This window comes from Pteronotus mesoamericanus, unplaced genomic scaffold (assembly GCF_021234165.1).
Source record: "Pteronotus mesoamericanus isolate MK-2021 breed Mesoamerican mustached bat unplaced genomic scaffold, CSHL_Meso_final scaffold_31, whole genome shotgun sequence".
Classification (NCBI taxonomy): domain Eukaryota; kingdom Metazoa; phylum Chordata; class Mammalia; order Chiroptera; family Mormoopidae; genus Pteronotus; species Pteronotus mesoamericanus.
Genome location: NW_026555312.1, coordinates 5344199 through 5372015, shown reverse-complemented (window position 1 = coordinate 5372015; position 27817 = coordinate 5344199). Strand labels below are relative to the sequence as shown.

At 37.2% G+C, this 27817-nt stretch overlaps 1 protein-coding gene across 2 annotated transcripts in view; it reads left to right on the top strand.

The window, feature by feature from the left end:
* The window catches only part of DIPK1A (divergent protein kinase domain 1A), a 97320-nt gene that overhangs the window by 38040 nt on the left and 31463 nt on the right, over window positions 1-27817 (top strand). Inside the window, exons 1-2 of one of the 2 annotated variants that reach the window (XM_054592144.1) lie at window positions 747-1130; window positions 27477-27611. In XM_054592144.1, the coding sequence (XP_054448119.1) occupies window positions 1119-1130; window positions 27477-27611 (147 nt within the window). In that variant the 5' untranslated portion in view covers window positions 747-1118. Of the gene's footprint in view, window positions 1-746; window positions 1131-27476; window positions 27612-27817 lie in introns of those variants that run through there. The other variant, XM_054592143.1, reaches the window with a different exon arrangement.

Sequence of the window (27817 nt, the reverse complement as noted above, 5' to 3'; positions counted from 1 at the left end):
ACAACCCAGGAAAATGATTAAAACAATATATCGTTAAGATTGATATTTTAATAATGGACAAAATTATTCCCAGAGAGAGTGACTGGGAATCAGACCCTCAACCTTTTGGTTTGTGAGACAATGCCCAGCCATCTGAACCACACTGGCCACGGCAGGCATAAAGCTCTTCAGAAAAATATTAGCAAATTGAACCTAGCAATATACTATAAAAGGATTAATACAGCATGATTAAGTAGGTTTTATCCCAGGAATGTAAAATTGGTTTTGTATTTCAAAATAAATAAATATAATCTATCATATAAACAGAATAAGGAAAACATGATTATCTCAATAGATGCAGAAAAATCATTTGACAAAATTCAGCATCCATATGTATGAATGTATAGATCCTGGAATTAAAAAGTTACTTCCTCAATCTAATAAAAGGCATTTACAAAATACCCGTGGCTAATATCACTCTTAATAGTAAACCATCTCTCTTAAGACCAGTAACAAGGCAAAGGTGCCCAGTCTCACGACTTCTACTCAGCATTTTCCTGAATGTCATTGCCAATGTAATTATTAGGTTAGGAAAAGTCAAAGGAATAAAGATTGTAAAGGAAGCAGTAAAAACTGTTCCTATATGCAGATTATTTATATAGAAAATTCTAAAGAATCAACAAAAATTTATTATAGTCAATAAGCAAATTTAGCTTAGCGAAGTCTTAAGATATAAGACCGATACAAATATTAATTGTATTTTTACATGAGATTTAAAAACCAATTATATTTCAATAGCATCAACAATAAAATACATAAGAATAAATTTACAGACACAGACAGCTCTCTGCACTGAAGTGTACAGAATACTGCTGAGAAAAATTACATGTAAACACATGAATGTATATAATGTTTATGGATTGGAAGCTTCTATTTTGTTAACATATAACTTCTTCCAGATTAACCTATTGATGCAATACAATGCCAATCATAATCCCAGCCAACTGTCTGGCAAAGAAAAACAGATCAGCTTCTTCCCTGGGAACTACAATCAGCATCTCTGCATCAAGCCACCATATCTTTGAACTGTGTCTGTGAGCATCTGTACTCTATCTGTTTATTTTGCATCTGTTGGCAAGATGTGTCCTAAGGTAATGAATTACTTCTTCGCTTTATGCCATTTTTGGTTTACAAAAGGTTTTATGGGTATGCTCTACTTTTGGATAGCTGGGGAAACCTGTATGTTATGAAAGACCTGGAAGACTTCCTGAAGGACTACCATTAAGCAGAAGGCCATCACAAGTTCTTAGTAGAATCCTCATTTTAGCAAACCAAACTGATGGAACTGATCAAACTGATGAATCTGCAGGAATGGGAATGTGTTATGTGTGGCATCTGGGGATTAAATTGAAAAGCAAATAATATTCTTATGAGTTGTTATTCCCCAAGGACAAAACTGTATAATTGGGCACAGACAACTCACTTGGAAAATCCTGTCCCTCAGGCACAAGATTTAGGAATTCAGTTAAATAAGATTACAGCTCAGTGTTTTTTAAAAAGGAAAGAAAAACTTCTCAGAAAAATGACTGAAAGGAAATGCTAATTAAATAAGTTAAATGATTTCTATGAGACTATGTGATTATTTTATCCTCACCCAAGGACATGCTTATTGATTTTACAAAGAGGGGAAGCAGGGGAAGAGAAAGAGAGAAAGGGAGAGAAACATCAATGTGAATGAAAAACATCAGTTGGTTGCCTCTGGTACACGCCTCATCAGGGAATTAACCCGCAACCTAGGCAATGTGCTCTGACCGGGGAATGGAACCCATGACCTTTGAGTTTATGGGACAGTGCTCCAACTAACAGCCACACCGGCCAGGGCTAGACTATGATTTTTTAAATCTACTTTCGTATACTTTTCATCTTTTGAAATGAGCATGTATTGTTCTCAATAAAAAAACTAAAGAAAAAGGGAAGAAGATGCTATTACTAAACAAAAAAGGCATACAAGAATGGAATAAGAGTGAGCCAAAAAAGAGGATTTCATTAAACAGTGAAATGAGAGAATACAAATATAACTCTAAGTATATTATTAGCTAAAACAGTATAAAAAGGAACATTTAAAACATTAACCCTTTTAATTTCAAAATTCTTAAATTTTAAAAGCAGACCATACAACAAATGTGAGGTCCTAATACCCTTGTGCACTGTGCTCCTACTAAAAGTAAACAGTAAGACCCCATTCTGATGAACTTCAAATGTGATGGATTTCCCAGTGACTGGAGAGCTAAGGGGCTAAGGACAGAACTCCTGGTCTCTTGTCTTGTAGCTCTTGTAGATGACTTGCTTGCACTTTTTAGTGACTACCCTACTCTGGGTCTATACTTCAAAGAAGAGGCAAGATCAAATTTTTAGCCACACCCATACCTAACAGGCCCCACTTCTATCAATTAGTAGCCCACCTGATCACCCCTCCTCAGGTATCTGAAGAGAAAAGCCAGAAGTCTACTACCCTCCCAGCTCTGGACAGTTCCACGTGTTTATTCCCTGCCTGGCAAGCCTGGGCAGGGCAACACAAGGTGATTAAGTTGGAGCGTTTTTGTTGGGAGCCTCCTGTGTGTTAACAGCTGGGCACCATTAACAACTAACCTCTTGCTTGAGGATTGCCTTGGAGAATCCTCTGTATGTGGTGCTCCCAACTCAGGAAATCTTTCCAGACATCTCCTGTGACTGATTTGACCATCAGAATCTTCTAGGTCCTTAACTTGGATCCAGTTCTTAGCCACTGTGTAGTCCTGAGGAAATGATCTTTTCCAGACTCAGTTTTTACTCCTGAAACATTCTGCCCAAGACTCTGCCGCACAGCCACTCTCTCATCTAAGTCTGGTTCTTGAGTTACCACTCTCCCCCTGTTCTCGGGGCACTTAGAGTATGGCAAATTATCTTTTTGTTTCTTTTTAAAATCTCTCCTCTCTAATTATTCAATAGTAAGCCTGTATATATCACCTTATTTTACTTTAAGTTTTTTTACACATACTTTTTTGGTAAATATCCTCTGGACTTGGTCGGATATTCTCATATTTGCATTCTACTTTTCATTCCTTCCTTTTCTGAGAATCTTTAATAATTTTTTCATCTTCAAACACAATTGCTTTCTGAACACAACTATAAATTCCTATGGGCTGGAATAGTGTTCTCATACTTTTTTAATGCAACATGGGACAAAGCAACTTGGTGTTTAAAAAAATAATAAAATGTCCATAATAGCAGCAAGTAAATATTTCTCTGGCTCTGCATTAGCCCCCCAATTGTGGGAGCTCTGGTTTCCTCCAAACTCCTTCCCAACTAGTTCAAAGAGTCCCAAAGGATATCTCAAATCTGCCTTGGAATACAGCTCTCTGGACTGCTTTGTGGATAGCCATTTCCCCAAGTCTGTGTTTCATCAATGTTTTCCTCGCTACCACCACATCTCCCACCCTTTCTTTATTCTTCTTACACTGTTACTATGGTAAAGTCTGCCACTCTTATCCTCTGATGCTTACTGTTCTCTGAGACCCAGTTCTTCTATTTGTTTCTTCATCAGGTCCAGTTCAAGACACAGTATTGCCTGCCTCCCCAACACAGACCCATTATCTGCACTATAGCTTATGTGCTAGTATTCACTTTCCCTTAGGATCTTTCCTAAGGATCTTTTCTATTTGAGCCATAGAGCAAGTAATCCCCTTCATGGACCAACCAACCAACCAACCAACCAACCAACCATATTAAGACATGTCTTACATCTAGGATTGAGCCCAGAGACGATCTCCTCCAGTAAGTCTTTCCTAAATTCCCTTGCATACCCTCACCCATCACTTCCAGCTAGGTAATATATATATTTCCTTTGCCCTGTCATATTCTGAACATGTCCTGTATATAATTTTTATCATGTTATATGTTAGTTATCTTTTCCTGAACTGACTCTCCATCAAAACCATGAGCCCTTTCGGGGAAGAATTATGCCTCACTTTTGAATTCTGTGCATCTAGCTTAGTTCTGGCACTAAGATTCCATAGGTCTCTAGCTGGACCCCTAAATGTGCCTGTGTGCACCGTAATTGATTTGGTTCAAATAATACATGACTTTGATTAGTGGCAGTCTGTCTTTCATAATTTTATGCCAATGTGTTTTACCTCTTTTTCATTTAAGATTTATGTCAAAGCAATATCAGATAGTTGATGAGCATTGTTGTATCCAAAATCCTTTTCTACCCCTGGAGCTATGGAGAATGAATAAGAGATAGTTCTTGCACAAAGGAGTCACAGAAACTTTCTTGGTTATCCCTTCCCCCATTTCTCAGTTCTTTGTTTGGATAATTTTTACTGAGCCTGGAATTGTGTATAATGGAATCAAAGCATGTAAAGGGTTTAATTACAATATCGTGTACTCAGTCCAGCAATAGAAGTTTGTTCCAGATGTAGAGATAGCACAGACAAAAGCATCATAGAATTGTTAGGGTGGACATGGGTGATCCTGGAGGAGGTGACTTATGAGTGACTTAATGAAGGATGAAAAGATACTGCAGATGCTCAAGTGAGTGAAAGATCCTCCCAAGAGAAGAAAAAGCATGTGCAAAGGCCTAGAGATGTGAAATAGCACCATGTGTTTCAGAAGCAACAATACTTTGGTATCTGTGCAGCATAAAGTTCAATAGGGTGGGGTAGGAGATGAAGCTAGGGTAATAGGTAATATTTTGAGTGCTAAGATGTTTCATGTTTGGACAACTTATTAGGAAAATGGTGGTCTTTAATATAGCTGGTGGTGTTAATCAAGTATGAAGCCATGTATTACAATTTTACATCCTCTTCCATCATAGAATTAAGCAAGTTTCTGAGATCATCTAGCTACATTTTAGTGTTCATTGTATGGGTGGATAAGAACAAACATAGGATGCTCTCTGGAGTTTATGGTTTTATCAAGGATGGAGAATATATTCACACAAACAGTTTCTACAGACAAGTGTGCAAATTAAAATTATAAAGATGGCGGATTAGTACAATCTTGACATTGGGTTATAAGAATGATTAGAGGAGTGTAGAGTTATAAAGAGACAACCTGATTTTTGGACTAAGAAAAACAATTTTCATCAGAGTTGAGCATGGACAATGCAAAATGGAGGAATATACTTGTAAATTAGAAACTTTTAATGATTCGTAGTCTATAGTAAAGAAATGAAAAAGAAATAATCACCTGTGAGCTTTATAGTATGAGCAGGAGCCAATTTTATTTTTCCTTTATAATAAATTTATTTTCTTATACTCTACTAAGTACATGAACCTGTGTTAAAGTCTTTAGTTAACACTTATTTTTCACTAATTTTATTTGTCATGTACTTTTAGGTATTCAGTTTGTCTTAGAGTTTGTTTGCTGTTTATATAAAATGGGTCCTTGTGTTTCTGCCAACCCAGTCTCAGTTCAAACTACACTGGGATTATTTTAGCCTCTCCTTTCGTCTGCTCATTCTTAAAAATAAACCACAGCCTCTGACTTTTTCCTTGCTAGACGTATTAACCCAGCATCTTCTCCCTGTCCCATTAGTCCTCACATCACCACAGCCCTCTACTTGGATATTCTTTCCTCTCATGGAACTAGAGTAAACTTTTGTCACACCATAGGGTTTTTCTGTGTACCATTCTAGAGTCTTTGATCATTAAATCACATTCCACATTTAGGTAAACTCAAATTTAGGAGGTGATGTGCTTTAATCCTCCAAAAGAAGAATGTGGGAATCTTTGACTTTCTATTTGTATAGTTCATAAATATTTAAATTTGACAGCGTTTGCTATTTTCATAATTAAAAAGTAAAAATGGTTTAATTTTAAAAAATTAAATTCAATTATAGAGCCTTTAGTACCATTTCAGGTGAATTAAATTAAGCTATCTACATCTATGTACACACACACACAGAATGCAAAATTGTGTTGAAAAACTCATACTAGTTAGAAAGGAAGAGCCATAAAAATGTTCATACTGTATGAATGACCCAGAAACTATACTTCTTAAAAGCAACCTAAGGAAGTAATTTAAAATAAGGAAAAGATAAGAATCTGTATACAGCTTGTCTACCATGGAAACATGAGGGAAAGAGGACTTTCATATGGGAAAATTAGGAAAATAATGATTAATCAACTGGATTGAATATTATTGAAACACTGAAAATGACTGTAATAATAACTATGTTAATAACATTGCATGTTTACAATATAATAAGAAAAATAATACAAATTTATGTATACACTGAATACAGCTGTGTGTAATATGAATTACATGTGGACAACTAGAGGGAAAAATGGATAACAGAAATAGCTATTGATAATAAAAATAGTATAATGAAATTACCAGTGAGTTTTTAACTTTATTGAATGTCTTCTTAGTAAATTGGAAAAATTTAGAGAATTTCAGATTGTCAGTTAATTCAGATTATTGTTCTGGGACTTTTGCAGCCAAAAAAAAAAAAGAAAAGAAAAGAAAAAGGGAGGACTTTGGGATCTGAGGTCCTTTCCTCTTTCTTTCATTGAACAAAAGAATTACCCCTTAGGAAAGAAGGAAACCTATACTTCCTATTTTTTTTTAAAGTTTTTATTGTTGTTCAATTACAGTTGTCCCCATTTTCCCCCATTATTCTCCCCTGCCCTGCCCTCCCACATTTAATCCTCCCCCCTACTGTTGTCCTTGTCCATGGGTTCTTTATACATGTTCCTTGACATGCCCCTTCCCCTTCTTTCTCCCTTTTCCCTCCTCTATTCTTCCCTCCGGTTACTGTCAGTTTGTTCCTTATTTCTATGTTTCTGGTTGTGTTTTGCTTACTTGTGTGTTTTATTGATTAGGTTCCACTTATAGGTGAGATTATATGGTATTTGTCTGTCACTGCCTGGCTTATTTCACTTAGCACAATACTCTCCACTTCCATCCATGCTGTGGTAAAAGGTAGAAGTTCCTTCTTTCTTTCTGCTGCATAGTATTCCATTATGTAAATATGTGGGGTTCCTGTTCGGGCACCAGATGAGGGGGGCTTTGTCCCGCAGAGTCTCCCTGGCCATCACAGATGAAGAAATAAAATGTACCAGACACGATATGCCTGTCAAGAGAGGGGGTGGTGATACCCTCCAGTGGAGAATGCCCTGAGCCCTTCTCTTGAAGTGGCTTTTATTGAGAACGATATGCACAGGGGTATACAGCATGCATGCAAAGCTAATCAATCAATGCCTAAAGGCTATATTTACAGAAAACAGATAGAGATCATAGATAACAATTGAAGGAACACAGAGATTTGCCTCAGGTCAGGGTCTGGTAGACAGGGTGATGCCTATTCAGCCCTAAAACCTGGGAAAATAAACTCATCCTATGCTTGGACCCCAAACACCAGTACTCATTAACTTGATGGCATTCTCAGCAAAGTAGGTTTCATAGGATTTAATGTATTCCTTTTCCAAGCCTAATTGCCCCCAGGGAACTGCTTGATCCAGATCAGGGTTATACCTGCCTCTAGTGCTACTTTAAGTCTGAGTCAGGAAGATAGAGCAGCCAAGAGGTAAGGAGACTTCTTTCAGATAGAATGAGGACTCTGGCCATGACATAGCCAAGGGGTGAGGGTCTTTAGCCCCTTCTCTGTGTCCCCCAAGTCCTTCCCTAATGGCCCCTTTGCATCTGTGCCTGTCATAGGTTGCCCCTGCCATCGAAGGGTCTTACCAGTCATTGACTAACCAGCCATCCTCTGGGGCCAAGCAGGGTGATGTGAGGGAGGCAGGGACTGTGCTCCTGCCAGGGGGACAGGTTTTGTCTCCTCAGTGGCCTGTTTCCCCAAGGCCTCCTTGCTCAGCTCCAGCCTTGAGGCCCTCTTGCCTGTTGGTGAGGCTGCAGTCCCGGAGACCAGGTGGGACAGTTCCCAACATAAATGTACCACAATTTTTTGATCCACTCATTTACTGATGTGCGCTTATGCTGTTTTCAGCACTTGGCTACTGTAAATAGTGCTGCTATGAACATTGGGGTGCATAGGGAAACCTATGCTGTCTTTTTAAAAATATATATATTTTATTGATTATGCTATTACAATTGTTCCATTTTTTTCTCCCCCTTATTCCCCTCCACCCTACACAGCCCCTTCCCCCAGCATCCCCCTACCATTAGTTCATGTCCATAGGTCGTACATATAAGTTCTTTGGCTTCTCCATTTCCTATACCTCCTCCTATTTTGTACCTACTATTTATGCTCCTTATTCCCAGTACCTTTCCCCCTCTTCTTCCTCCTTCCCCTCCCCTCTGATCTCCATTTCTGTGATTCTGTTCCTGTTTTAGGTTGCTTAGTTTTAGTTTTTGCTTAGTTTTAGTTTTTGTTTTTTAGGTTCAGTTGTTGATAGTTGTGAGTTTGTTGTCATTTTACTGTTCATAGTTTCTGATCTTCATCTTTTTCTTAGATAAGTCCCTTTAACAGTTCATACAGTAAGGGCTTGGTGATGATAAACTCCTTTACCTTGACCTTATCTGTGAAGCACTTTATCTGCCCTTCCATTCGAAATGATAGCTTTGTTGGGTAGAGTAATCGGATGCAGGTCCTTGGTTTCATGACTTTGAATACTCTTTCCAGTCCCTTCTTGCCTGCAAGGTTTCTTTTGAGAAATCAGCTGATAGTCTTATGGGAACTCCTTTGTAGGTAACTGTCTCCTTTTCTCTTGCTGCTCTTAAGATTGTCTCCTTGTCTTTAATCTTGGATAATGTAATTATGATGTGCCTTGGTGTGTGCTTCCTTGGGTCCAACTTCTCTGGGACTCTCTGAGCTCAGAGATCTCCTGGAAGTCTATTTCCTTGGCCAGATTGGGGAAGTTCTCCATTATTTTCTCAAATAAGTTTTCAATTTCTTGCTCTTCCTCTCCCCGTTCTGGTACCCCTATGATCTGGATGTTGAAATGTTTAAAGTTGTCCCACAGATTCCTAAGCCTCTCCTCATTTTTTTGAATTCTTGTTTCTTCATTCTGTTCTGGTCAAACGTTTATCTCTTCCTTTTGCTCCCAATCGTTGATTTAAGTCTTGGTTTCCTTCCCTTTACTGTTGGTTCCCTGTTTATTTTTCTTTATTTCACTTTGCATAGCCTTTGCTTTTTCTTCCAGTTTGCCACCATACTCAACCAATTCAGTGAGCATCCAGATTACTAGTGTTTTGAACTGTGCATCTGATAGGTTTGCTTTCTCTTCATCACTTAGTTCTATTTTTGAAGCTTTGATCTGTTCTTTTATTTGGGCCATATTTCTTTTTTCTCAGCATGCCTCTTAGGTTGGGAGGGGCAGAGCCTTAGGTATTTGCCAGGTGGGGCAACCCAGATCACTGTGTTGTGATGTTGTGTGTGGGGGAGAGGTCCAAGAGGGAAAATACTGCTTGCTTGGCTCTCAGCTGGCTTTCAGTCACTTCCCCTGTTACTCACAAGCAAATTGAGCCCTGCTAGTGCTGATTCCCAGATGGGTAGGTTTGTGTATGTTCTAGGACCCTGTGGACCTCTCCAATGAACTTTCCTCTGAGGCCGGGAGTTTTCTCCTGCTGCTGCAAACCCCACAGGTTTCTACCTTCAGAGGGTTTTGAGGCTCTCTTTTCCCACACTGGAACCCTGGATTGGGTAGTCTGTCTTGCTTCCTAGATGTTCTTACCGCTTTATCCGCATGGAAATGTGGGACTGCCTGGTCCTCCAGCTTCCACCTTGCCTTGTGTCCCCTCTGCCCTGGCTGCCCGTCTCTGCCCCTCTTACCAGTCTGGATGAATGTTTCTTCTTTAGCTCCTTGGTTGTCCGACTGCCATACAGTTCGATTACTGGCACTTCTGGTTATTTTTTGCTTTTAACTTTGTTGTTGTCCTTCTTTTGGTTGTGCGAGGAGGCAAAATGTATCTACCTGTGCCTCTATCTTGGCCAGAAGTCAGGAAACCTGTGCTTTCTTAGAGAGCTATAAAAAGGAATTTAGGGGGCATGTGATACTACAGAGGCTTCAAGAGGGGAGATTGTAGACTCCATTCTGAGAAATGTTTAAGCAAAATTAGAAAGTGGTTGTGGTTGATTTATTTATTTATATTACTAAAGATAGATCAAGTCTGATAATTTTTTAATAACTACTTTATTGAGATAAAATGCACATACTATAAAACTCAACCTTTTAAGCACACAATCAGTAGTTTTAAATATATTTCTAGATTTGTATCACCATAACTGTTAATCTCTTTTAGACATTAAAAAAAAAGTACCCATTAGGAGCCACACCCCATTCCTCTCTCCTACCAGCCCTTGGCAACCACTATTTACTTTCTGTCTCTATGGATTTATCTATCCTAGACATTTCATGTAAATGGAATCATACAAGGAATCTGTGATATGTTGACATTTGTGTCTCTCTGCTTTCACTTAGCATAATAATTTTGAGATTCATCCAGGTCCCAGCTATCAGTACCTCATTTCTTTTTATGGTGGAATAATATTCCATTGTATAGTATGCTACTTTTTGTTTATCCGTTCATTAGTTGATGGACTTTTGGGTTATCTCCCATCCCCAATTTTGGGGCTACATTAAGTACTACTGGTATATAAACATGTGTAAACAGTTTTTATGTGGGCATATGTTTTCAGGTTTTGGGGGGTATATATGTAAGAGTGGAATTTCTGGGTTATATGATTAGGTCTATGTTTAACATTTTGAGGATCCGCCAAACTGTTTCCAAAGTTTCTGTATCATTTTATACTCCCACCAACAATGTGTGAGAGTTCCCTGATGATTTTTTGACAACCCTTCCAGTTCTTAATATAACGTTTAGCACCTAGTAAACATTGAATAGATGCCATTATTCTTACTGTTATTGTCCCCACTGTTATTAGAGAAAACTGGAAATTGCCCTGGGATACATTGTAAATAAAATGAAGTTACTGTTATGTTTCTTTTACTAGGCTGTGTTTTGACTTTAAAAAAAATTTTATAAGAGTTTATTTGAGCCAAAATGAGGACATTTATATAATTATATATTATATTTTTTCCTTAAATATATTTTAGAGAGAGATTGTAAATGTGTGTGAATTTCTTCCTTTCAATATGTTATTTTGACATGCTTCTGAAGTCTGTAACTGTTAAGTAAACACATGCACCCCTATATTTAGGGCATGCCGTTTCATCCTCCGGGTCCCCCGACCTGCTGCCTTAAATAAAGGTGTAGAGTTAGATGCAGCAATGCCTGTTATGTCACAGGAGGCCTTTAGAGCAAAGGAGCAAAAGAAAAACCTTGAACACCAGGATCACCAAGGTTTGAAGTGCAGTAGGGTGTGTGGGGGTGTGTGCTCACATTCTTAATGTGTGATCTTTCTTTCATGTGCTCACCTCCTTTGCCCTATTCCTCCTCCCTCACTCCCTTACTGCCTCCCTCACACTTCCAATTCCTATTTTAAGGGGAAGTTAATATAAAAGAGCTTCATGTATGATTAATAATTAAACTCATAGACAGCCAACACTATGGTGGCTACCAGAGCATAGGGGTAAGGGAATAATAAAGGGTAAAAGGGGTCAAATCTATAGTGATGGAAGATTTGACTTTAGCTGGTGGGCACACAATGTAATATACAGATGATGTATCATAGAATTGTACACTTGAAACATATATCATTTTATTAACCAATTGTCACCGTAATAAAGTTAATATTAAAAAATTTTGACCAGGACTTCATTGATTATCTTAGATAGATCATCAGGATAACTTGCTGCAGCTTCTACATCAGCACCTGCTGCTTCACCTTGGACTTTTATGTTATGAAGATGGCTTCTTTCTTTAAAACTCACATACCAACTTCTGCTAGCTTCAGACATCTCTTCTGCAACTTCCTCACCTCTCTCAGCCTTCATAGAATTTGAGAGAGTTAGGGCCTTGTTCTGGATTAGGATTTGACTTAAAGGAATGTGTGGCTAGTTGGATCTTCTGTCCAGACCACTAATATTTGCTCCATATCAGCAATAAGGGTGTTTTGCTTTCATATCATTTGTGTTCACTGGAGTGGCACTTCTTATTTCTTTCAACAGCTTTTCCTTTGCATTCATAACTTTGCTAATTGTTTGGCACAAAAGGCCTAGCTTTTGGCCTCTTTTGGCTTTCAACATGTCTTCCTCACTAAGCTTAATCATTTCTAGCTTTTGGTTTAAAGTGAGAGCCATGTAATTTCCTCTCATTGAACACTTAGAGGCAATTTTAGGGTTATTAATTGGCCTAATATCAACTTGTTGTATCTCAGGGGATAAGGAGGCCTGAGGGCCGGGAGTGTAGCTGGTGGAGCAAGCAGAATACATGCAACATTTACTGATTAAGTTCACCATCTTATATGGGCACAGTTCATGGCACCCTAAAACTATTACAATATTAATTATAATATAATGATAAAATTTGAAATATTACAAAAATTACTAAAATGTGATGCTGAGACATAAAGTGAGCAAATGTTATTGGAAAAATGGGGCCAACAGACTTCTCCATGGTTGTCACAAATCTTCAATATGAAAAAAATGTAATTCTGCAAAGTGCAATAGAACAAGGTTTAGAGACTTCCAGTCAAGATGGAGGCGTAGGTAGAGACACATTGCCTCCTCGCGCAACTACAGAGAGAATTACAACTATATCTCAAAACAAATAACCCGAATCGTCAGAAAATCAGGCTGTATGGAAGTCCAACAACCAAGGATTTAAAGAAGCTACATTTATCTAGATGGTTAGGAGGGGTGGAGTAGCAGAGGTGGGCGGAGAGGTGCAGATGCGGTGTGGCCTGGAGAGATGGCAGTGTGGCAGCAAAATGGGTGTTCCCACACTCAAGTTTGGTGGATAAAATTTGGGAGGGATACCTTCTGAGCAAGTGATCCAAGCCCCAGGCCAGGCCACCTAGCCCAGGGATCCAGAGCCAGCAAGATAAATCCCCATAGCTTCTGGCCATAAAAACCTGTGGGGGTTGGGGCGGCAGAAGAAACTGCTGGATATTGAGGAGAGTCCATTTAAAGGGCTCGCATGGACTTAGAATGTATGCAAACCCACTCTCATCTTCAGCACCAGGGCAACAGCTGGAAGGGTGCTAGTCGCATACGGAAGTGGGTGAAGTGATTGGAAACCGGGTGAGTGCTGGGCAGACCTCCAGAAGCCAGGGAGGGGCATAGTGCCATCACTGGAACCTTCCTCCTTACAGAGCCACAAAGCTGGGAAGTGGGTTGCTTCACCCTGGCGATTACCTAAGGCTCTTACCCCACACAATATACAGGTGCCATTTCCAAGACAGGGAGTCAAATCAGCTCTAATTAATACACAGAAACAAACATAGGGAGGCTGCCGAATTGAGGAGACAAGAAATATGGCCCAAATGAAAGAGCAGAACAGAACCCCAGAAAAAGAACTAAATGAAATGGAGAGAGCCAACCTATCAGGTGCAGAATTCAAAACACTGGTTATTAGGATGCTCAAAGAACTCATTGGGTACTGCAATAGCATAAAAAAGACCCAGGCAGAAATGAAGGTTGCATTAAGTGAAATCAAGAAAAATCTACAGGGAACCAACCGTGGAGGGAATGAAGCCGAGAATAACTTCCACTATTTAGCATACAAGGAAGAAAAAAGCATTCACTCAAAACAGCAAGAAGAAAAAAGAGTTTTTTTAAAAAGCAAGGATAGGCTAAGGAGCCTCTGGGACATCTCCAAATGTACCAACATCCAAATCATGGGAGTGCCAGAAGGACAAAAGGAAGAACAAGAAATTGAAAATGTATTTGAAAAACTAATGAAAGAAAACATCCATAATTTGGTGAAGGAAATAGACACACATGTCCAGGAAGCGCAGCAGGTCCCGTTAAGTTGTACCCAAAGAGGACTACAACAAGACACGTCATCATTAAAATGCCAAAGGTTAAAGATAAAGAGAGAATCTTAAAAGCAGCAAGAGAAAAGCAGATAGTTACCTACAAAGGCGTTCCCACAAGACTATCAGCTGATTTCTCAAAAGAATCTTTGCAGGCTAGAAGGGGCAGACAAGAAGTATTCAAAGTGATAAAACACAAGGACCTACAACCTCGATTACCTTATCCAGCAAAGCTATCATTTCGAATGGAAGGGCAGATAAAGTGCTTCCCAGATAAGGTAAAGCTAAAGGAGTACATCATCACCAAGCCATTATTATATGAAATGCTAAAGGGAATTATATAAGAAAAATAAGATAAAAACGATGAACATTAAAGTGGCAATAAATTCACAACTATCAGTGATTGAATCTAAAAAACAAACTAAGCAAACAAGCAGAACAGGAACAGAATCATAGATACGGAGATCATTTGGAGGGTTATCAGTTGGGAGGGGGAAGGAGGAGAATGGGGGAAAATGTTCAGAGATTAAGAAACTCAATCTGGTAGATACTAAATAGGGATGTTAAGAACAGTATAGAAAATGGAGTAGCCAAAGAATGTACATGCATGGCCTGTGGACATTAACTAAGGAGGTGGATTGCTGGAGGGAATGGTGGCACTGGGTGGAGGGAGGCCAAGGGGGAGAAATTTGGATAACTGTAATACTGTAATCAATAAAATATACAATAAAAATTTTAAAAACTAGATTACTGGTTAATATTTTTAAGTTACAGCATATTCCTTTTATTAATAATTTTTGTTATATATGTTAATGATTTTTTATTATTGATTTTAGAGAGAGAAAGAAAGGAATGTCAATTTGTTGTTCTACTTATTTGTGCATCCATTGGCTGATTCTTGTATGTGCCCTGATCAGGGATCAAACTCACAACCTTGGTATATGAAGATGATGCTCTAACCAACTGAGCTATTTGGCCAAGGTAGTTTTTGTTATTTATGAATAAGTTATTTATTATTTAATGAAATATTAAAATGATGGGGACCCTTCTGGTCCTATTGCCAGGAAGTGGTTGTTCAATATAATCTTATTTTATATAACTAGACAGGGTTTTCATGAAAGGTTATTATTTATACATAACCCTTTCTCCCTCAGTTTAATAGGAATAATATGGGGGACTTTAAAAATGCATATTCCCAGGCTCCATCTGCTAAGGATTCTGATTCAGTAAGTCTGGAAGTAGGTCCAGGGAACCTGCATTTAAAAAATTATATCAGCTGATTCTGGTTCAAAAGATCAATGGATTGCATTTTGAGAAATATTAAATTTCTCAAATTTAATTTTTATGGTAAATAATTAAGAGCCCTTTAAATTCCTTTGTGGCATACAGTATTTGTGGTTAGGTGAGAATATTAAGAGCAAAACACTGATAAAATTTTTCAAACACCCACACGTTGAATCAAGAATGTTTGACCAAACCAAGTACGTACTTGCTCTGAATCAACAAGAACTTTGAACAAAAAGGAGCTTGCCTCTGGCTTTTATTCACATGGAAGGAATCCTGCCCCATTTCTTAATTATTTGGTCTGCCTGACCACTCATGATTTGTTTTGTACAAAGAAGGCAAAGATTCCTGTTTTAGTTAAGTAGACTGTATAAAGGGAATGCTTTGCTCCAGTGAGGGAGACTGAAGTGCTTTATAAGCTCTGAATCTAATGTACTCCTTACTTATTTTTTCTAAATGAGGTTTCAACTAGAGTAATGACCCATCCTTATTTTTTACCCCTAACCCTAGAGGTTAAGTCAGTTAAAATGATTATTGTTATTGAAAAACATATGCAAAGAAATTATCCTATACTACTTTTTGAGGGTGCTTAGTTTGCACCTTGTTGAAATCTGAGTGACCTCTCTCTGCTCTACCACTTAGAGCAAATAATTAGCACATTTTCACCTGAGGCTTTTTCACTTCCCAAACTCCTGGGTGTATATATGCTTTGAGCTAGCTAGTGGTGCTGTGAAAGCCCACTCTCTGTAGGCTTGAGGCAAGGAGGGATCAATCCTACCCCTTCCTCTCAAGAGAATTCATAGCAGAACAACACACCTTACCAACAAAACCGCTGCAAATCTGTCCTCATTCTTTACCCCAGATCTGACTGGGAGTGGAATCAGAAAACCAGTACTTAGCTCTTTTGGCTTTTAATGTGTGTGTTTTCTTGGGCAGCTCACCTTGGTATGCAGCTTTTATTGTATCTTTGTGATTCACAGTACAAAGCACATAACACCATGTACAAGTTGGGGCGGGGAGGCCCAAAAAACCTGAAATTATCTTCTGGAGGACAGGCCCATTGTGCAGTCTTCCCCATTAAGTGACTGTTCTAGGAACCCCCCTGTATCAGTGTACCAGCTGGTGGTGTTGTGAGAGGCTGTGTTCTGCTTCAGTGATTTTTTCTTTGGAAGACTCTTTGAATGCGTTTGCCCATTTCATGATGGGTGATTTATGAGCACGCCTGCCCACACCATGCTGAGCATTCAGCAGTTTTTGACCAAAAATGGCATGACCCTTGTGCCCCACCCTCCCTATTCCCCCGATCTCACCCCGAGTGACCTTTTTTTTGTTGTTTCCCTGGGTGACAAAGTTGTCAAAGGGAAACAATTTGCCGATGTAAAAGAAGTAAAACAAAAAATGGCAGAAGCACTAAAAGGCATCAAAATCGACGAGTTCAAAAACTGTTTTGAGCAGTGGAAAAAAGGTCTAGATAGGTATATTGCATCAAATGGGAAATACTTTGAAGGTAATTGAAGTTTAAACATGTAAGAATAAATGCACAGTTTTTTATAAATAAATTTCTTTTTTTAACCTCCCTCATACTATACATATCTTGGTACTTTATGTAGTAAAAATACAAAAATATACATAGGAATGATAGATACAAATTTCCATATAATGATTTCCTCTGAGGATGAAGGGAAAGATGAGGAATGTAAGGGGAGAGGGTTTAGGCCTGTTGTAACATTTTATTTCTTCTTGGGAAAGTTCTAAATCAATATAGCAAACTGTTGATATCCGTTGACATTTAGTGGTGGATACAGAACTACTTTTTATATTATTATCTCTATACAAATATTTTTCCTGTGCTTGAAATGTTTTATCATCTAAAATTAATTGGAAAATGAATCTAGGTTACAGTGATTTTTCTGCAGTTTTCTCTCTCCCTTTACTTTCAGTGAGAGAGAAATTAAAAGTTATCTGATAGAAATTACCCCAAACCCCCCCCACCCCCCCCAGATACACACATGTGCATGCATCCTTTCTTTCCTCTAGGTACTAGGTACAGTGGAGTCACTGTCTCTTCATCTCTGTGCTGGACCCCCCTTCCATCTAACCTTTGCAGGAACCTTATGCTGTTAATCTGTCAACACCCTACTTTTTTCAGCCTATCTCTACTGGTTTCCTGTCCACACTGAAATATGTGCTAGTTTTTCTTAGTTAAACAAACAAAAACAACTCTGCCTCAAGCCCAACTAATGCCCTATGTCTGTCTTCCTATTCATAGCAAAACTTATCTTGAGATGTTTACTTGGTTGTCTTTATTTTCACACCTCCTATTCTTCAACCTACTCCAGTCTGGCTTCTTTCCCACGAAGATGTTCTTGTCAAGGTCAACAGCACTTCTGTGTCACTAAATCCAATGGACGTTTTCAGTTCTCAGCTTTGTCACCTCTCAGCAGCATTTGATAATGATTGACCCCTCTTTGCTTCTTGAAATCCTCTCTCCATGAATTTGACGTTACTACATTTTTATATATATTTTTTTCAACCTGTCTTCTCCTTCATGCTCTCCTATATCAGTTCTTTTTTCAACCAGCTGTTAAATAGTGAAGGTTCCCAGGGCTCAGTCCTAAAGTCTTTTCTCCCTCTGAATTTTTTTCCATAAGGGATAGCATCTACTCTCATGACTTCTATTACAGTACTTCTGCTGTGACTCCTCTGAGCCTTCCTGTGACTCCAAACCTCTACTGGAGGGACCATACTTAAGGATAAGACATAACTCACATTCCACACAGGTAACTCAGCCCTTTATCTTCACAGGTAGGCTGATTTGGGGTAATTTAGATTCTGGATAGAGACCCGTAGTACAGTGAATAGAGCAAGAGTGCTAGATCTGACACTCATTTTGGAGAAAAGAACACTACCAGGTCCCACGTACTGTTTCACTGACCTTTGCACTTTTTTCCTTGTGCATCTCTGCTGGGAAATCTTTTTGAGTATGCGTGCCTGATATGTGTCACTATTAATATTATACATGTTATTATACTTCCATGAATAGGGACTTTTAAGTATATTTTTCTTTTGTTCATGATTTTGTTTAATTTTCACAACATCTGCATTTTATAGCTAAAGGTACTGAAGTTCAGGAAAGTTTAGTAACTTGTCCAAGATCATAGAACTTACTAACTAGGGTATATGTGACAAACCCTAAACCATTCAAGGCCTCGGTGATGAAGTTGCAGATTTGAGCTATGATCTGCAAGGCTTCTGCTAGCTCTCAACAACCTGTGCTCCTATGCAGTTGCTAATACTCACCTAAGATATAATCTCTGATTTAATATTTTTAGTAGATATTATGTTATGATGATCCATTTACTAATAACTAGAAATTTTAGGAATTAGTAGTGGTGGGAGAGAAAAATAAATACTTAAAATAGTGTCAAATTAGTTTGGTGTTTGGTATATCGCCGTGTGCCACTTAACGATGGGGATACATTCTGAAAAGAGCAGTTAGGCTATTTGGTCATTGTGCAAACATCATCAAGTACACTTACACAAACCTGCATGGTATAGCCTGCTGTGCAACTAGGCTATATGGTATAGCCTATTGCTCCTACAGTATAATTCTATATAGCATGTTACTGTACAAAACAATATGAAGTTAAATCAAGCACGCAAGAAAATGATGCAGTCAAGAGATGCAGTAAACATGAATGTACGAAGCTGCTGCAAGCATAACATGGCACACAGCTTTACAGAAAACTCTTTTTTCAATAAATAGAGCACTCAAAAATGATAAAAAGTATAAGTATTGTAAATACATAAGCTAGTAATATAGTCACTTATCATCATTATCAAATATTATGTACTGTGCATAATTGCATATGCTATACTCTTACATGGCTGGCACCATAGTAGGTTTGTTTGCACTAGCATCACCACAATTATATGAGTAATGTTTTGTGCTACAAAGTTAGGGCAACTATAACATCAATAGGTGATAGGAATTTTTCAGCTCCATTGTAATTTTATGGGACAACCATTGTATATATGGTCCATCATTGACCTGAATGTCATTATTTGGGCATGACTAATTTTAAAAATCCAGAGACACTTTATTCTACTTACAGGTATGTGTTGCATAGAGTAGTTCCCCCTTATCAGCAGGGGATAATTTCCAAGACCGCCCAAAGATGCCTGAAATTTAGAAAGTACCCAATCCTATGTATACTATTTTTCCCTGTACATTCACACCTACAGTAAAGTTTAATTTATAGATTAGGCACAGTGAGAAATTAACAACCACTAATAATAAAATAGGACAATTATAATAATATACTAACACAAGTTATATGAATGTTATCTCTCCAGTGATTTTTATATTTTTCAGTCTAAACTTATTCATGAGTCTGTATAACCATCCCTTACTTGTAGTAAATGTCTTGGTGTCACTCTTTTCAGGGATCCCTTGCTGACATCTTTGTATGGGCTCAGTGCTTTCTGCAGAAACATGTTGCTCTCAGACCACATTTTCTGTTCATATCTTCCACCCACAAATTTAATGATTTCTTCCATCTTAACTAAGCACTTACCATGCACTGTGGCCTTAACTTTTGCAGTTTGAGTTGTGACAGCAAAATTAGTACAAATTTCATTTTCCTTTACAGTTTTGTGGATAGATTTGTTCTTACGCTTGATCTTAGCAACCTAAGTTTATATTTTTTTCCCTTTCCTTATTAAGTCAAGAACTTTTACCTTTTCACTCTAAGGAAGCATTTTACAGCTTCTGTTTGGCATATCCAAATTGCCAGCATCATTACTCTTGCACTTCGGGGTCATTTTTAAGTAAAGTAAGGGTTTCTTGAACACAGGCACTGTTATACCATGACAGTCGATCTGATGATAACCAAGATGGCTACTACATGACTAGTTGTGCTGGGAGCGTAGAGAGCATGGAAGTGCTGAACAAGATTCATGTCCCATGTGGGCAGAGTGGGATGGTGCAAGATTTTAGAACATCAAACTATTCAGAATGGCTTGCATTTAAAAACTTATGAGTTTGGTTCAGAAATTTTACATTTAATGTTTTATACCGTGCCTTGCCATAGAGAAGTGAAACAGCAGAAAGCAAAAAAACAGATAAGGGGTCGGGGGGGAGGGACTACTATATTTAAAAGAATGGTAGCAACAGTCACTTCAAACATAGCTTACAAGATAGCCATGATCTTGAATACCATAGGTAATTCTGTTAGAATATTTTCATGAAGATTTTTAGGTAATTACTTCTCAGCATTTTCCCCTACAGCAAACTGAAGCCTATTATTTCTCTAAGTACTTGGGTTGCAGTAAATAACTGCCAGTGTGGTAGGCACCTCTCTCTCCACAATGTCAGCAAAAACATTTTCATTTAGAGACCGTCTCAGTTCAGTGCATTTTCTTTATGTCAGCTCCTTTTTTTGCTATATAAAAATTGCTATGATCAAAATAGCTGTCATTGGCCTCTGAAGCATTTTCTATATAGTCTTTGTTTTGTTTTTAGCTTTCTTTGGAATTTAAAAGGGAAATAGGAAGATAATGTTAGATTAACACCTGTCTGAGAAATTCCAAAATTAGAGATTGCCATCTGGTTTGCATGATTTGTAATGTTTTTGAATTAGGATCATACCATTTCAAACAGATTTTTTAGGCTATTATAAAATAATAATTTATTTAAAAACTGCTGCAACTATCAACATTTAACCATTAAACTGAAAAGAGGATAGTTAGACATTGGTCATGTTGATTCCAATGAGGACTGCTTCTGTAACCTCTGTTCACTAAGAGACTGATGTGGGGAGTATAAAGCCATTATTTCTCATTCCTTGGACCCACATACCCTGAAGCTTAGCTTTCTCTGTGCTCCAATTATTCTAGGTCAGGCTTAAAGTAATCAAACACAGAAGCTCTTAAGATACCTGAATTTGATGGAGGTCATGCCTGTGTTTAGAATACTTTAAAATTTGACTAGCTCTCCTGCATCCTGTAATCACTTTGAAATAAATTTCTAGCTACATCCATGAAACCCTGAATTTTAGAAATCCCGATGTTATTATTCATCCACTCTATTCAGTTCTCCACTAGTCTAGGTATACTATAGCTTTTGCAAAATCTAGTGCTAAAGATTCAAAAAGTATATTAAAAGAAAAAACCCAGGCCACTGTCAAAGAAATGAAACTAAAACTGTAATCGGTTATAGAATTGGATGCTAGAGAAGGTAAAAAAAGTGCATTTGAAAAACCAGTGAATGTTAATTGTTGCAATCTTTTTGGAAAGTAGTGTAACATTATGTATCATACATCTTTTAAAACTATATAGTCTTTGACCTAGAAACTTCACTTACTAAAATCTCTCCTGAAGAAATAATCAAATACTCAGGCAAATTTTTACATATTTAATGCAACAGGCAGTAGAGTAGAGCAAGTACAGACTCTGAAGCCAGGCTGCTTCAATTCAAATTGTGGTTCTTGTACTTACTGCTAGTGTAATTTTGCTTAACTTCTGTATATTTTTCAGTTTCTCCATCTGAAAACTAATGAATAGTTTCCTACTCATTGACTTCTTATACAGAGATAATAGTAACTCCCTCTAGTACCTGTTAGTTACCACAGCAATGCTCTGTAACAAATTGCCTCCAAACATACAAAAGGCATTTATTTCTTAGTCATTCATCCACAGGTCAGTTGGGATTCAGCTTTTCTGTTGTGGGCTTGGCTCAGAGGTACTACAGGTTTGGTTCAGGCTTGGTTCAGGTGGGCTACAGTGTCATTTATTCTCCTGGGACCATTGTACTACCAGGCATCTGTTCTTCCCTAAGCGGTGTCCTAAGTGCAAGAAGTCCAGTTGCACACTTTTCTTTACATCTACTGACAAACATTGGCCAGAGCAAGTCACATGGCCAACCCCAACATCAGTGAGGCAGTGAAAGTTGGGCAGGGGGTAGGAATGAATATTTGTAATCCAGGTTTCAACATATTTTGGTTTTGCCTGCTATCCAGTCTCTGTTGCAGCCACTCAGCTCTGCCATTACAGTATGAAAGCAACTTCAGACAATACACCAATGAACAGGGTGACAGTGTTCCAGTAAAACAAAACTAGGTGGCAGTCTGGATTTAGCTCATGGCTATAGTTTTCCAACCCTGATCATAAATTTTACAATATACTACACCAGATCATAAATTTTAAAATGAAGATTAAGCCCTGGCTGGCGTGGCTCAGTGGATTGAGTGCTGGACTGCAAACCAAAGGGTTGCTGGTTCAATTCCCAGTCAGGGCGCCTGCCTGGGTTGCGGGCCAGGTCCACAGGGGGCGGTGCACAAGAGGCAACCGCACATTGATATTTCTCTCTGTCATTTTTGCCCTCCCTCCCCGCTCTGTCTAAAAATAAATAAATAAAATCTTTAAAAAAATAAAATGAAGATTAAGTAAATTAGTATATAGAAAGTGCTAATAACAGTTGGTAGCAAGTCGTACTAATAAATATTGGCTTTCACTAACAGTGTTGTTAGTATTATTATAGCACGCTATTGGAAATACTGAAAATGTCCAACAGTAGAGACAGGGTTACATAAATTATGGCAAACCCATACTGTTAAATGTTATACATCCATTTAAATATATTTTTTAAAAAATATCAAGACTATTAGCTTAGGAACGTGTTTATAGTATGTTAAGTGAAAGATAAATGATATTTATATGACCCCAAATATTTTTCTTAAAAGATAATCTATTTTACATATTTAGATTCATGAAAAATTGGAAATATACCACAGTGCATCATTTATATTTTTACATAACTTTTTTTTTGTTTTTTAATTGAGATATACTTGATATATAACATTTTATTAGGTTTAGGTATATGACATGATTTGATATATGTGTATATTTTGAGATTATTACCACAATAAGTTTAGTTAACATACATCACCATACATAGTAATAAGTTTTTTTCTTGTAATGAGAACTTTTAAGATCTATTCTCTAAGTGACTTTCAGATATACAAAATAGTATTGTTAATGATACTGTACATTATATTCCCAGGTTATCTATCTTATAAAATTATATAGTTATTGTCCATTTTTCCTACACTGAGCATGTACTGCTTTCTGGTATAAAGTACTTTGATGAGAAAAAAATAGAACCTGGGTTCACTGAGGACTGTTTTAAGTTCTGATACAGTTTACATTTACATGTCACATTTTAATTGCTTAACAAATCAGTAACTTGCCATTGTTATGCAATGTATCTTAAACTTTCAGGGTAACCTTGCTCTGTACCCCATTACAGTTTCATCATTTATGTCTTTTCCATCTCCAGTGATTTTTCTTTATTTATAATAAGATACTAATTTACTCGTTATAAAGAATTGTTATTTCCAGAGAGGTTATGTTTTTATAATTAGCAGTATTATGCTTTAAAGGCTAATTTAAAATAAAATGATAGTGTCATATAAATTTGATTCTTTCAATCCCATAATTTTTGTTTTCATTTTATCACGTAACCATTAATGCAAGGTTTCTCAGCCTTAGCACTGTTGACACTTGGCCCAGGTAATTCTTTGTCATTATCATTATTGTTGAGGGGAGTGACTTTCTGTACTTGTAGGATGTTTAGCAGAATTTCTGTCCTATACCTACAAGATTCCAGTAGCACTCGCCAGTTGTGAAACAAACATTATCTCCAGACATTGCCAAGAGTTCCCTAGGAGACAAAATTGACTCTACTTGAGAATCGCTGCCATAGTGCATTTACTAAAATCTTTATCATGCTTTTCAGGATCATAACTTGAAATAAAGCAGTGTATCAGCTAGACACAAAATTAGCAGAATAAAAATGTTGCTAGGCAGTATTTTGGATGGTTCAATAGTTCAACATAAATGAAAAGGTCAGAAACAATAACTACAATAACTACATTTCTTAATCAAAGATGAGATTGTCTGGGTAATTGGTACAGAACCGACCACTGGAAGCATTTTAGTGAATGTCACACAGAGCAATAAAATTAGTTAATAGCTACACATGCCATTTATGGTTGTTTTTCTTCAATCGCTATTTTAAATATGAAGTAGCAGGATCTGTAGATATCAGAGCACACATGAAGGTTCTTGTACTGTTTTGTGTTACACCAAAATCACAGTAATTTTCCATGGCATGCTGGAATAAAAATGTGTTTCACTCCTTTTGGCATTATGTCTACAACAGGTGATCTCCAGTGCCCTGCTGGGAACGTCATTAATCTAACTTCCTCTCCAAAATTTTTGGCATTCTGCATCGTGACGAGCACTCAGCAGGCAAGCCAGTTCACAGGCTGTTTTTCAGTTTAAACATATGCCAGAGAAAAATTTAAAATATAGCTATTTGAATTATATAGTAATGCAAAATGATTTTGATTTATTAAATTAGATACATATGAGGGAGAAATATGCAAAAGTCTTAGCTTCCAATATCTATTAAACTTACTATGTGTTAGAAAGAATTTTATGGCAGTTTTATTGAACATTTATACAAAAACCTAAATAAAAGTTATTGATGGAGAATCTGAAATACAGTTGTTATCACTAGATTTTTTTGAGAAGAAGTTAGGACTGAATCTTGAACACTGGGTTAGAACCCTATTCACCAGTAGAGTCTGTGTGGTTTTCTTTACTCAGTGACGTATTCCTGCTGTGGACAAAGGCAGGAAGAGGAAAAAAGAATATAGTGTCAGGTCTGCCCTAATTCTTTTACTAGATGAGTTGAGATTAATCTTGTTTTAAAACCCTGTCTCAAAAAACTCATTTAAAGTATTAACTTAATATAAGATTAGACTTTTAAGAGTAAAATTATGTCATGCCATGGCCCTTCAAGTTACGCTTTTAACTATTTTAATGGTACTTCTATGGCAGATTTAGTTTGTGTTTGTCCCTAACTAGAGATGTGCTGAAAGTGCCTAAGGTGTTACTTGGCACATCGTAGACAATCAATAAATAGCTGCTGAATGAATGTGTGGGAAGGGGTGTCTTGGTGTGGCAGTCTGTCTTATTGTACAATATAAAGATTTTTGAATCAGGAGAGAAAAAATATACCAAAGAAGGGATGTACCTGTCACCCAGCTTGAACAATTATCAACTCATGGCCAATCTTGTTTCAACCATACTCCCCATACTTTTCCCTTCCCATATCATTTTGAAGCAAATTCCAGATATATAAATTCTTTAATAAATATTTCAGTATCTATCTTTAAAAGATTAGGGCTCTTTAAATATTGCCACAGACCCCTAGCATACCTATTGAGTAAAATATAAAAATAATTCCTTAATATCATCAGGTATCATGCCAGTCTTCAAATTTTCAGTTATCTCATAAATGTCACCCCCCCAACACACACACATATCTTTTCTTGAATCAGGACTCAAAAAAGATCGGCATGTTTAAAGAAAAATCCATATATTGTGATTATTTGATTTCTTTAATGTATTAAATATTTTTGATCATTAGTTTTTCTCATACTGTCTTTTCTTACCCCCTTACAGTTTATTTCTTGAAGAAACTTGTGTGTTGCTGCATTACCCACAGCCTAGAGTTTGCTGATTGTAGTCAAATAGTGTCACTTAAGTGTCACTGTATTAGGTTTCTCTGTCTCCTGTGTTTCCTGTAAACTGGTAGTTGGAGCTAAAGGCTTGATCAGATTCAGATTCAGTTTTCTTGGCAAGTTCAAAAAAGAATAATGGCAGCATTTCTTTTTTTTTTTTTTTGCTTAGTGCCTTGCATATTGATTTAGATAACATTTATTGGATGTTTTTCTATGTGCGGAGGAATGTACTTACATTCTATAGGTATGTCATTTAATCATACTTAAGCCTCATAATATTATTATATGTCCATTTCTGTCTGATGACTAGACCTCTTATTATGGCCATCTTTTTTTCCTTTTTATTGCATTTACTGGGGTGACACTGGTTAACAAAATTATATAGGTTTCAGGTGCACAATTCTAGAACACATCATCTGTACACTGTGTGTGTGTTCGCCATCCCAAGTCAAGTCTCCTTCCATTACCATTTATCCACCCTGTACCTCTTCCACCTTCCTCTCCCAACCTTACCCCTGCCCCAGCAATCACTACTCTGTTGTCTGTGTCTGTGAGTTTCTCTCTTTCTCTCTCTCTCTCTCTTTTTTTTTTTTTTTTGCTCTATCTCTCTACCCTTCTTCCCGCCCCTCCACCCCGACAGCTGTCAGCCTGCTCTCTCTGAGTCTGTCACTGTTTTGCTTGTTAGTTCATTTTGTTCATTAGATTCCACATATTAGCAAAATCATATGGTACTTGTTTTTCTCTGACTGGCTTATTTCAGGGCCAACTAACTTTAAATGTCTTTCAAACAAAACCCTTGGTATTGTTGTCATTTACGTGATTGAATTTGGAATTGTCTGCATTTTCTTTTTACTGAGTTCACTTAGACTATACAAAAAAATGTGTTAAAAGCATTTTTATAAAAATTAATAAATTTATTATTTTAATAAAACTAAAACAATAAAGCTTAGAGACCTATTATTTAACTGTGAATTTGTTGCCCTTATGCTTTTGGTAATGGGATTCACCATCTGTTACCTTCACAAAGACTGGTATTTAAACATCTTATTTTGCAGCTTTACAAGCAGACTTGCAAGGAGTAATGTATTCTTTATATGTCTTAACTTTTCTTCTCCAATCATTTATTCTTTAATAATTGTTTAACATTCTCAACTTTGCAGAATATCTATCAGGTGAAGCATTTGGTTGGTTGAATAGAAGGAACATAAGGCATTAGTGAACACAGTAGGGAAATAAGAGTTTGATTTCTTACTCTGGTTGTACCTCATTGTGAGGCATTGGGCAACTAGCCAAATTCTTTGTTCTTATATTTTAAAAACACAGTTATTTTTAGCATAATTATCCATAAAGAACTTCAAGATTCTTATTGAAACAGTCCTCTGTAAGTTTGTAGTAAATAGAAATTGTGTCTCTCTTTACCTGATCTTGCAGGGTGTCCAGGGTAGCATGGTGCACGTGCTTGTGCTAAATAAGTAGCCTTCAATGCTGGTGGTATTTGAAAGGTTATACATTTTAAAGGGTATTTTGTTCCCTTTTTCCTTGGCAGGACCTAGGAGCTTCCTTTTCTAAGACCAGTACTGTTTGAACTCAGTGAAAGTACACTTTGTTCTAGGAGAATTGCCATATGAAAGCCTAGAATATATATTGAGTTCTTCCAAGAAGGGGGGAAATTTCGCGTTCTAGGACAGTGAATGCTGATTTGGTGCTGAATGAATGATTATCTGCTCTTTTACTCACAGGCTCGCTTCTCACATGTGCGGATGAAATATCTTTTCTTTTCCTGGTTGGCAGTTTTTGTTGGAAGCTGGATTATATATGTGCAATATTCCACCTATACAGAACTATGCAGAGGAAAGGACTGTAAGAAAATAATAGTAAGTATTTTATATTTTCAGGTATATGGAAAAACCTAGATTAATAAGTTATATTGATAACATTATATTTACTCCTTACATATTTAATAATATTTTCAAAAAGTAAAAGTTAATTTGACCTTAGAGTTGTACTTCTTAGCATTTTGACATGAACAAGTTGTGAGGACTATTCCCCACTTTGAAAAAAATCTAATATTGAGAAGTCT